This window comes from Elaeis guineensis, chromosome 1, assembly GCF_000442705.2.
Source record: "Elaeis guineensis isolate ETL-2024a chromosome 1, EG11, whole genome shotgun sequence".
NCBI classification, from domain to species: Eukaryota; Viridiplantae; Streptophyta; class Magnoliopsida; order Arecales; family Arecaceae; genus Elaeis; species Elaeis guineensis.
The window spans coordinates 128507893-128520732 of record NC_025993.2 but is presented as its reverse complement, the minus strand read 5'-3'; the positions used below and the strand labels follow the sequence as shown (position 1 = coordinate 128520732).

Genomic DNA, 12840 nt, shown 5'->3' with positions numbered 1-12840 from the left:
TTTCGATCTTATTATAGGATATAAATGTAGTTATAGTTAAAGAATGATGAGTTAAATATAATTTATTTTGAATTAGATTATTGAATAGATTGATTTCGAATTGGATCTACATTATATATATCAATATTTGAATGATAATAACATTATTGAATTTGTATTTTGAAAATGAATTTGCTTATGTTTGTACACTGATTAATGATAAATTATATTTAATTATTATAATTTATATTATTAAATAAATTATTTAATCAATATATTTATTGTTTATTGGGTTATCTAACTCATTGTTTTTTCTTTCTTTTTCAGATACAGATGCTTCATTACAGATACGAACATTGTTTTGAAAATGAGATTAGAAGTGATATTCGATAGCATCAATATAATTTAAATTTATTATTATATTTATAAAATTATTATTTATGATTCATAGATATAAGATTTTTATAATTAGATTTATAGATAAATTAAATTTTAAATTTTAATTATTTAAATTATTATTATAATGATGTATTTGATCCTATGATGAGATATGTTGTATATTTATAGAAAATATGGATGTGGTGGTTGTCGCCATCTTTATCTCGTGATTGGGGCGTGACAGGATCACGCTGGTGGGGCAAGGCTTTATCGGCGTTCACTCTCCACGTCATCTCCTCCCGTGCTGCAAATAGATGCTGGTCTCGATGAATGTGGGTGAGGCGGCGAAATTGAGATTCGACCTGATTGCATGCACCTATCGCTCATCAAAACTATCGATTCGGTTTCCATCAGAGGGAAGGAAAAAAAAAAAAAAAACAACTATTGAGTCGGTCGTCACATGGCACACACCGGCCCCTCAAAACGGCCACCACGCCCCTCCTCCCCACTTCCCGGCCCTCTCCGTGCCTTCGGTCAAAGCATCCACATCCCCGTCAAACTTCTCACAAAAAGACTAAAAAGTTCGTGTGTCCTTTTCCTCCTTTCCCTCTTGCCCTCTTAAAATCTTCCAATTTGTTTCCCTATATCTTTCTTTAACAACCAAAGAAAATTAACTCAAAGCAAAGCGTAACACACATTTCCTGTTCCTCCACAGCTACGCTCCTGTGCCCCTTCCAGATTTGAAGGAAAAAAAATCGTATTTTTCCTAATTATTCTATTATACATGAATGGGTGAGTATACATGGAATCAGTTAGCAGTGCACGGAAGAATCAAATGACATCATCAGTGCATTGCATGGAGGAGAAGGAAGAGTCCATAGGGATGTGGGGGGAGGCCGGAGAAGGTGGTGGAGGCGGCGTGGGTGGTGGGAGTATGGAGCCTGGTCCGAGCGCCGGGAAGAACGCGGGGAGCATCGCCGAGAGGAGGGCGGCGATGTCCGGGTTCAACCCCACCCCAAGGCTGAACACCGCCCGGTTCCGGAGCGTGAGCCCTCTGTCATCGCCGGGCGTCCGATCGCCGTTCCTCACCATACCGCCCGGTCTCAGCCCAACCGCGCTGCTCGACTCTCCTGTGATGCTCCCAAATTCTCAGGTCAGTCGGCTCTGCAGCCGTTTGCTTGATACTTTAAACGTTGGTAGCGGCTAACTGCTGCCATGTTAGTTTGTTTCATCCATCACCCATCTATACATGTAGAGTGGTAGTTCTAGAGTCATGGATCTGTAGTGAGACTATTGTTCTATGATCCGGCACTTTATGCTCGATGCTAGTTTGTTTTATATCACTCGGTTCGTGTCTATTTTGTCACATGTAGTAGAAGCTATGGATTGTTGTCGATTTTGCATATTAGTGGTGTTTTCTATTTTTGTGCTGCATTTGTTGCTGACTATATGACTAAAGAGGGGTAAAGGTAGATTGAAAATTACATAGGATGAGGCAGGGAGAAAGAGCTTGATATCACTGCATCTTTTACAAAATTTGCGCCTAAACATAGCAGAATGGAGGAAAAGGATTCATGTAGTGTCCTCACTAGTTTGTGATAAAGGCTTGGTTGAGTATTCGTTGCTAATTATATGATCAATGCAGAATAAAACATACTGCTGCCGGTCCTGGGATGTTGATGTGGATTGTCTCTATGGATCTACAAGACAACAGACAAAGATCGGAGAGCTTGCTGGATTGTCTCTAGTCAGGTCCTTTAATGCTTAAGTTAGAAAGGATTTAAAGTGGGGACAAGGAAGAAAGAAAGAATAGATATAGAGTCTCCTCTTGCTAAGGTGATTTTTGCGTTATTCGTTGTTACCTTCTTACAGAGGAACTCTAGATTTATTTATAGTTGGGATCTCACATCTTCAGCAGTTTGTATTCCAACAAACTCTAGGTTGTGTGCAACAATCTTTGGGTGTGTTGTATTTGGGCAGCATATAGTGGAATTGCTGGGACTTCATACATATTTGGACGGAAGTGTTGGATCGCCTTTGTTGCAAGAGGGCTCTACTCGGCTTGAGCTGGTCGTTGGGTTGACCTGTTCCTTGGTCGAGCTGAGATACCATGACTTTATAGGCTGGATGCTCTTGATCTACTTGTCCTAACTCTTTTGATTGGTTTGATGGTCTTGACTAGAATGCGGAGTTTTAGGTGTCCTCTGGCTGCCATGTAGTTTTTGAACTTGGACAAATCTTATTGTGCCATATCACCTTGGTCATTCAATGCCACAACATTGGCCTCCCCCACTTCCAATCCTGAAGCACCTTTTTGATTCGGATGAAGAAAGTAACCATCTGTTAGACTTCATGACATTTTAAAGACGGCATTAACTCCTGAGTGGTGTCCCTTGAAGGATGAGTCTTGACACTACCTCCTGAGGTGTCACTTGATCATTCAAAGTAATGTCGGTGTGATGCATATCTGTTGATCTCAATGGGAAGATGACTGATAGGACTAATCTAGGCTATCCCTACTTCTTTAAAGGAAGGTGAAGGCTCCCACAAATCCACCATGCTTGAGGAGGTTCTAAGTGTCCTTTTTGGTTGCCTAGGGAGATTCCCATAAAACCAACATACCATAAAGCTTTGGACCATCCTTGCATGGTGATGTGGTGGCTCTTTCTCCTTCATTTGTTTTGAGGAGGTTGATCCCCTCCATTTATCTTCTTTTTCCCTTGCTGCACAATAACACTCCATAGATCTTCCTTAGGAATGGGGTGTTCAACATCACATCGAGGTGTTCTAGCTAACGGTGGAAGGGCCATGGAAAAAAGTGGCTGAAGTTGTGGCCGCTCTAGGACTTCTTTGGAATAGGCTGGCAATTGAAATGATTCCCATAAATACTATGCCTGTTGGAAGTTTGCTAAAATGAAGGCCAAGCTGAGAGCTGCCGAGGACAGGGCGCAGGTGGTTGAACTCCAGGATTTTCGAATTAGGAGGGAGCTATAGGTAGCTAGACAATAAGTTGTCAAGGCTGAAAAGAGGGTTTTTTGAGTAGTGGAGGAGTACATCTCCTTGGCTGATTTTTAGCAGGAGATCACTGAGTCCTTCTGCAGGGCTTCTAAGAGTACCAGAAAGGAGCAGCAAAGCTCCAACCTGACCTCATCTATCTCAACCACAGTGGGAGCCATGCTAAGATGAGGTGAGATTCGACGAGTGAGCACCACTTATCAGAGAGGGGAGAGTAGCCCTCCACATGGTCTTCTTTGTAGAGGTGTGAATGGGGTGAAGGGCAGCCCCCTAATGATCTCACTAGAGTTATTGACCTTGTGGAGTCAGAGTTCGGCTAGTTCGGGGCACCTCTTTTCTTGTAGCAATCTAATCTAGTTTTTGACCTATTATGTAATTGATCATTGCTATTGAAATGGTATTATTTTTGAGCATATCTATTCTTATACTTGTCATTGGGATGCTTGCTGATAGTTGTTTCAAATAAACCAAGGTGAACTCAGTTAATCCAAAGATATATGCTTTTGAGGTTGGCTGAATAAAGCCAGAAGACCAAGATAGAGCCATAGCCAATGGAATCCTAATATTTGAGATGGGCTAGGTATTTTGAGACCAAGCTGTAATATCATAATGTGCTCGGTTACTAGCCTGAGATAAAAAGAAGAACGTGAGATCATAATAAGATAAGATCATATAAGATGAGCCAATGGAATAAGCCACAATGTATTCTGAATGCATGATATCAGAATTTGATGAAGTGCTTGAGGTAGCAAAAATGCCATTGATGCATTCAAGAGGTAATTGGAGATTGCCTCGTCGGAGTAGAATATAGTCTCTCGTGGGCCTTTGAGTTTGAGCCCTTACTTGGTTTTCTTCTATTTGGCGACACTCCAATGATTGAACCAAGCATGCTTCCCTTTATCTAAGCCTAGTTGATACGAGGAATCTGATCGTCAGCGGCATTCAGGGGATCGAACCAAGCATGCTTCCTACAATTTGAGCCTAGTTGATATTAGGATTTCTGATCAGGTGGGTTCTTCTTGTCAGCAATGCTCGAGTGATTGGATTGAGCATGCTTCAATCTGAACCTGGTCCATACTAGAACTTATGATTGGTTGAGTTTTTTGATCGATGATGCTCGAATGATAAATCCAATGCACTTCCTCCAATCCGAGTTTGGTTGATACTAGGACTTTTCGGAGGTCCTAGTCAGTCTTGGGGTGTCTCCATTGGAGTATCTGGAGTTCAGCTCTTCAGGTTTGGGTTCCTAGCCACATAGGCTGACATAATAGAGGTCCCAGCCAATCTTGGGGTATCTCTGTAGGAATACCTGAAGTTCGGCTGTCCGGATTTAGCTCCATTGTTGTGTTGGCTCATAGTACAGAGGTCCTAGCCAATCTTATGGTATCTCTGTAGAAGTACTTAGAGTTCAGCTCTCATAGTTTAGCTCTTTAGTCACATAGGCTCATAGAATGGAGGTTTCAGCCAATCCTAGGATGTCTCTACGGAGTACCTAGAGGTCGACTCTCCGGATTTAGTTCCTAGCCATGTAGGCTCATAGAACGAAGGTTCCAGCCAATCTTGAGGTGCTTTCATGGGTCAATTGTTCTGAAGTCAGACATTGCATTGAAAAAGAGCTGAAATACAACTTCATTAGTGGCAAAAAGTATAAAAGTTGATTCCATAAATCTTACTGTGCCAGCCCAAGGGCATTAGAGGTCAACTGTTTGGCACCCTCCTTGCCTAATGGCCTTGGTCTGTCCAGGATCTGATCCCTCTACTCGAGTCTGTAGGTCATGAGCTCTTCCCGGTCATGCCCTACATGGATTGAGGTGATCACCCCGACGAGATGCCTGTTGTTTTCCTATCTGGGGGATGCCCATCCTACTTGGCACTCCTCCAGTTGCCAATATAGTGGCAGAGATGTCCTTATCGAATTAGGACTTCGACTCGTACCTCAGTTGGAGGTATTTTTTAGTGTCATGCCTATTGTTCTTGTGGAACTAGCAGAATTTGTTTGGATCTCTTTCGCTAGTAGGAAACTTCATCTTTCGAGGCAGATTGAGATACTCCTAATTCTAGATCTCCATTGCGATCTGGGCCCTCAGAGTGTTAAGAGGGGCATTCCTCTTGATCTTTTGAGGTAAGCTCCGAGGTTGTGTAGTGATACCTTCATCTCAACTATGCTTCCTTCTAGGCTCATCCCTCTCTTCGCAGTTTTGATGTTTTTTGTCATTCTTTCTTCCAGCTACCTCTTTCCGAGCGACAACAGCCTCCTCAGCTTGGATGAATTTGTCCCATTGGGAAAGGAGCTTAGCCAAATCTCTTGGAGGCCTCTTGGCTGGCGAAAAGCTAAAGCATGAGGTCTTCAACCTGTTCATTGTTGTGGATGCCACAATGGATTGATTTGACTCATGCACTTCTAGGGTTTTAGCATTGAACTAGCTGATGTAACTTGGGAAAGACTCATTGTCCCTCTACTTAACGGCGAACAAGTCAGTGGTGATCCTACCTTGCTTGTGTTGCCAAGGAAGTGGCTGATGAATTGGAGGCTGAGTTGATCAAAAAAGGTGATTGTTCTTGGCTGAAGGCTCGAGTTTGAGGGTGGCCGGAAAAGCTTGGCTCATCATGGCATTATTGGCTTCCTGAAGCAGCATGAGACCTCTGAAGCTTTCTAGATGGCCCACTAGATCAGTGGTGCCATCATAGTGCTCGAACTGTAGCATCTTAAATCTTTTCGATAGGAGCTCCTTTAAGATCTCTTTAGTAATGGGGAATTGTTGATTACCTCCAAATCATCTTCTATTTTGGCCTTTTGACCCCATAAGTTCTTGATCTGGTGTCGCATCTTCGCGATATTGTGGTGGAGGTCAGCTTCTTGCTTTGAGATTTTCCGATTGGCATAGAAGAGAGTTGCTGGAATTAGAACTTGCATTCGAGGAACCATGCCCCTGGCCTTGCCTGGGATGTTGAGTGCTGTGGTTGCCACCACTTTGTGCCGAGGCACCTTGGTGGTTCAGTTGGTTGGCAAGGGGGTTACTAGCTTGCTGCTATAGGTTCTACACTGCTGCTGTTAGGGTTTGTATTTGCTAGGCAAGCAGGTCGAATTGTCTAGCATCGAGACTCTTGGATGAGCTGAGAAGACTAGGATCTTCAGAAGCTGCATGGACTCTGGAGTATGTTTGATGGATGTCCTGTGGTTGGTTCTTTTGAGTCTTATGGCTTTTCTCTTTTTGTTTCTGATAGATGGTGCCAATTTGTTTCCACTGATCTTGGGATGCCGATGTGGATCACCTCTATGGATCTGCAAGATAACAGACAAAGGTTAGAGAGTTCATTGGATTGGCTCCAGTTGGGCCCTTTGATGCTCAAGTCAGAGAGGGTTTGAAGTGAGGTTGAATGAGAAAGAAAGAACAGGAAGATCAAGTCTCCCCTAGCTAAGGTGATTTTTGAGTTATTCATTACTATATTCTTATATCATCTGGATTTATTTATAGTTGGAATTCTATATCTTCAGCAAATCGTATCCCAACAAACTCTGGGTCATGCTATAACAATCTGCTAACCTAGCGCAACGACATAGGGGTGTGCTATAACCACCCAGCATGTGTTGGAATTGCTGGGATTTTGCACACATTCAGGTAGAATGATTAGACCACCCCTATTGTGAGAGGGCTCTACTTGGCTCGGACCGGTCACTGGGTTAATCAGTCATCTGGTGGAGCTGAGATATTTTGGCTCTGTAGGCCAAATGCTCCTGGTCTGCTTATCTTAAATCTCCTGGTTGGCCTGGGGGTCCTGACCAGGATGCAGCAGAGAGTTTAAGGGGTTCCCCTGGCCGCCATGTTGTTAGTGAGCTTGGACGAATCTTATTGTGCCATATCACCTTGGTCATTCAATGCCACAACAAAACAATAGAGGACAGGTCTCTCATTCTTGATTTATTGTGCATGGTACATTTGCTACTGAGGACAATAGTCTGTTCTAGTGTGCACCTTGGGTGAATTTTTCACTAGGATTTATTGAGACAGTATTTTGCTGTGGCCCTGACAGCAACCTGGTGAATTGTTGCCCTTTTTCCTTGGAAATTCTCTATATCCAGCTATGCTCTGTGTAGTACATATTTTTAGCAAAACCAATTAATGAGTGGCTTTGAGGTATAAAGAAATTGCAGGTCAAAAATGAGCTTCACATGGCTATTTTGAGGTAGAATACTTACTAACATTCGACATCCAGGGAAAGTTTAAACTTCCAGTGGCAAAAACATGACCATTTTGCAAATGAACACTTAGGTGCTGGATATAAACCATCCTTAATAGCAACTTATAATTTATGAACCTTAAAATTTTCATTCTTATTACCATCTCATGTGAAACAAAATGGCAGTGATCTGCAAGCTTTGGCTAATTCCCCAAATTTAATAAGGGAAGGAATTAGAAGATAAACAGAGCTATGGCTGAAGCATACATTGTGGGAAAACATGCAAAGAAAAAAGGAATTCATTAATAATTTTCATAAAGAGCATAACTACAAGCATAAAACTTTTGCCGTGTACCTGTATTCACATTTAATGCCACTAAAGAAAATATTAAACCAGTAAAAAAAATATTAAACCAATAAAGAAAATATTAAGCCTACTCTTAGTAGTAGGAAGCTTTTGTTTATGGTGCTGAATTCTCTGGAATCTGAACAGAAACTCATCCTCGCACCTTGTGAAGAAAAGAAAAAAATTAAGAGACCCACTTCCTGGTACCATATCTAAACTTGTCCCCAGAGCCACATCCACTTCTAGTAACTAAGAACTAACTCTGTAGCTTCTAAAAGAAGTTACCAAGTTGCCATATATGCCTACATAAGTAGGACTCTTACTTCCACGTATAGCTGACCAGACTTCTACTATCTGTGGCAGCATCACCTTTGGCAACTTCATACTGATCCTGTGACTCAATTATTTAATAGTATAATACCTAAAAGCCCCAACTAGATTAAAGCCAATAAAGACAAAAAAAAAAAAAAAAATGAAGTGTGCATGTCTACAACTGAAGTCTGCACATCGATATATTTTTGGAAACTCTTTATAGCACAAGCTCATGCACATCGAACTCTGTGTAGCCAAAATGCTCCTTGGACATGCTCATATATTTTGTGACTAATAATCAAATCATGTGGAAGGCTTCTTGGGCATGTTAATCAATCTTAGAATTTGGATGGAGCAAAACTCTGAATTATGAAGAATCAAGATAAACATTTTATTTTTTTTTTCCACATGAAATGGTTATAGAAGCGACAATGATTGTGTCCTTAACACTCAGATCTTTTGAAAATTTCCCTTGAACTACATCCTCTGAAATTGGATTTTCTATTAAGTTGTGATTTGAATCTCATGATCACAAGTAAACTATTCCTTCATATGAATAGTGCTAGGACTCCATTTACATGTAGCAAACACCACTTTTACCAGCATGAACTACATAGAACTTCCTTCTAAAGTGGGTCGACATCAAATTAACATAGGTCTGCATATTAATTGGGGAAGGTTGTTGCTCACATTGTGTCCAGGGAGTTGTAACCCACACTTACGGTGGAATCTCTATGGATAGGCTCTTTATTGTCTTTGTGCATCATTTTTTACATTTGCAAGTGGAACTTTTTATCTTATCATCCAAATTTATTTGGCACAAAGGAGCATTTATTTATTGATGAAGTTAAATGTTGAATTTGATTATTTATTTAATTATGCGCTGGACAATATGTCATATGATGCACCATGTTAGTGATGTGTAGAAAAGGGGTTGCTACCTCATGCTGCTATGCACTGCTCTGTCCACGGCTTATTACTCCGATGTAATGTTGCATGGGCTGATACATAGCATAGGTGTCTTGAAAAATATGTTTCTTATTAGACAATCTGAAGCTGCCCTCTTTGTTTTTTCAACTCTTTCATGGCATGATATACTAATCTTGGTGCATACTCCTTATGATGCATGTTTTGTGTTTGTGCATTTGGAATATGCTCTGTTTCTTTTGTATGCCAATAGCTTAGTATTTTTCTGGTGATCATATGGGATTTAATAGATTGGTCACAAAGTTTGAGCTTGTTATCTCTGTGGTCATTCTTTTTTTTTTTTTTAACAACCAAAATAATGATAATTATGGAGCTTATTAGGCATATTTAAGATGATATTTCTTGGTGCATGCTACTCAGGTTAAGTAGGACCAAGATAGAATATAGTTCATTCAAAGTCCGTAGAATTTGTACTGAAATCTGTATCGGCTGGTCGGCGATACGAGTCGGTACAAGTTCGTACTAGACCGGACCGACGCGAACTGACATAAAAGTGAAGAAAGGAATCAGGGAGGAGGAAATGATTGAAAGAGTGGAGGGGGAGGGAGAAAGGGGGAGGAAGGGAGAGGGTGGTTGGAGGAGATGTCGGTGGTGGCCATAGGTGGGCTGCGACCACGTTCGGAGGGCCATCAAGGCCTCTGCTTCCTCCGCCAAATCGTAGTCGAGAAAGAGAGAGGGGGGGGAAGAAAAGGAGGGAGGAAAAGCGACAGAAAGGCTATCGGAGGACCTTTGACTGGCTGCCATGGCCGTTGGATGGTGAAATCACAGCCTGCGGCTCTACGTGCATGAAACAAGGGTGATCACCCCTATTTCATAGGATTTTTTAAAAAAAATCTCCACCACAATGAAGCTGGCAATTAGTTTGCCGGCTTCACTTAAGTGAAGTCGGCAAATCCATTGCCGGTTTCACTATTCATCATCATTAAAAAAAAACGATTAACAGGGGTGGTTGCCCTTGTTCCGCGGCCACAGCTCCGTTCGTGCCTTTTCCGCGATCTGATGGCCACAGTGGCTATTCGGCACCCTCCGACGGTCTCTTCATTGGCTGTGCCTCCTTTCGCTCCCCCTTTCTCTCTTATCTCTCTCAATTAAATGTTCTTTTGGGTGACACGAAGCCGCAGAGGCCTTCGCAGTCCTCCGACAGCCTCGACGGGCCACCGCTGGCCCTCCAGCGGCATCATCCCCTCTTTCGCTCCCCTCTTCTCTCTCTCTTTCTCTCTTTCCCTCTGCCTTTGTCCGGTGTTCCGATTGGGAAAATTGAACCATCTCGGTTTGCGGTCGGTACGGCTCAGAATGTCTTAAACCATCTGATTTGGAATGGTTCGATGAATCATGGAATACACAGAATGCGGTTTCTAGTAAAATTAGAGATAGAGATGAAAATGGAATGAAAATTGAGGATCCTTCAGTTCCTAAGAGTGATCATTTTTGGTATTTAAGATTGATTATTAATAAGAGGATATTGAAGAGGATGTTATCCATAGGATTGGATAATGGAGAAGTATAACTAGGATATTATGTGATCATAGGATACTTGCTAAGTTGAAAAAAAAATTTTACAAGACAGATATACTACTAGTAATGCTTTATTGTATAGAATATTAGGTGGTATATTCACAAGATGAATGTGACTGAAATGATAATGTTGAAATAGATATATAGTAATATAAGAAAATAGAGAATAATAAATGAAATCATTCATAAAAAGGTAGAGATAGAATCAGTGTTCGTCGAACCAGCCCAAATTTGGCAGTTCGGGGTGTGTCGAACTATACTGGCAGCTACTCGGTGCGATTCGGGTGTCTAATTCGGAATGTCGCCGAAAATGGAGCAAGAGAGAAGGAAAGAGACGAAGAGAGAGAGGAGGAGAGTGAAGGAGAAGGGAAGGTTGGTGGTGGCTTGTCGAGGCCGCTGGAGGGCCATCGAGTCTCCACGCCCCTCCACGAGAGAAACTGAGAAAAGAGAGATAGAGAGAGAAGGGAGGGGAGAGGAGGGAGGTGAAGGCGGCAGGGAGGCCGTCGGAGCCATCGGGCAGCCCAAAACCCTCTCGTGGTCACCACGGGTTCGAAATAGGGGCTTTGCTCCTATTTTGTCGAATTTTTTAAAAGATCCAATGACACAGGGGTGAATCCCCCGTTTTGAACCTGCGACAGCCATGGAAGGGTTTTGGGCCGGGCGGTCATCCAGCAGTCCTTTGGTGGCCTCCTCACCGCCTTCCCTTCCCTCCTCTCTCCTCCTTTGTCTCTTCTTAGTTTCTCTCATGGAGGACAGTAGAGCTTGGGAGGCCTCGAGCGGCCCTCCGGCGGCCTCAACGGTCCTCTAGCGGTCACCGCAGGCATCTTCACCGGCCTTCTGTTCCTTCCCTCTCTCTCCCTCCCTCCCCCTCTTAATCTCTGTTTTCTTCGTTGGTTCATCCCCCATTTCCATGTCGGTTCGGGCCCGATATGTCAGGTATGGGGACGTACCAACTCGTACCACCACTGGCCAGCGTGGGGTTCGGTTCCCAGTCAGTGATCCTTGGATAGAACTAATTGAGCACAAATTGAGGATAGGACGACTTAGATGGTTTGGATATGTACAACATAGGTGAGGAGTGCACCAACGAGGAGTGATCTGATACATGTAGAGAGAATGAAGAGGGGTAGAGGTAGGTTGAAAATCACATGGTATGAAGTAGTAGGCAAGCACTTCATATCTCAACATCTTTCAAGAAGTATGTCCTAGTACGAAGGAAAAGGATTTATATAGCTGACCTCAACAAGTTTGGGATCAAGGTTTATTGAAGTTGAGTTGTATTATTGGTATGTGTACTAGACTTACTTCAACACTAATATGTATTTTATAGACTTTAAATAAGGAATTAACATGCATATTTACTATGAAGTAGGATGCTAGGTTTATCTAACTAGTTCAAAAATAAATTTGGCAACTAAAGACACTTTTACCACTAGAAAGCAATTAAAAAATGGTCTGATAAAATATATAAGGTTTGAATAGCTTTTGCTAGAAAATCTAAGTCTTTATTGCTTGACATTTTTTTCATAACTTTCAAAGGTGGTGCATGACTCATCTGACCAATTGTTAGTTCAATAAGTAAATTTTTATGAATTTTGTAGGGTCAATAGTAGGTTTGTTGTCTCGATATTGGACCCTTTATTAATACCATCTTATTACAGTGTCTGCACATGGTTCAGTATGGTACAAGACAGCATACCGAATGTTGGTATGATACAAGATAGTATATTGGTACGAGATTGGTATGGTATGGTATGCCCTATATCAGGTGGTACAAGCCATATTAGGCGATATGGGATGGTACAATAGACCAATGTCAACACTTTTGATGCTCATAACATATCACCACATGGCATGATATAAGGGCTCCCTAGATGTTTAATGCCCCACTTACATTAGTTAGAGAGCATTTCAAGCAAGGTTTGCCATACCGTGCCGAACCGGCCGGTACACCCCATCTCGTATCGGACCGACGGGGAACCGGCATGATTCGGCCGGTAAAATCGGTACACCGACGGTATCGAAAAAAAAGATCGGAAAATGAGAAAGAGAGAGAGAGGGAGGGGAGGGGAGGGAGGGAGGTGGGAGCCGCCGGAGGCCGGCTGCGGTTGTCGGAGGGCTTTTGAGCC

General features: G+C 42.3%; 1 protein-coding gene across 5 annotated transcripts in view; it reads left to right on the top strand.

Annotated features, from left to right (window-relative positions):
- The first annotated feature begins 805 nt into the window (after positions 1-805).
- LOC105061299 (WRKY transcription factor SUSIBA2) overlaps positions 806-12840 on the top strand; it is a 64539-nt gene continuing 52504 nt past the window's right edge. Inside the window, exons 1-2 of one of the 5 annotated variants that reach the window (XM_073261879.1) lie at positions 806-938; positions 1073-1510. In XM_073261879.1, the coding sequence (XP_073117980.1) occupies positions 1160-1510 (351 nt within the window). In that variant the 5' untranslated portion in view covers positions 806-938; positions 1073-1159. Of the gene's footprint in view, positions 939-988; positions 1511-12840 lie in introns of those variants that run through there. The other 4 variants (XM_029260761.2, XM_029260759.2, XM_019846040.3 and 1 more) reach the window with 4 other exon arrangements.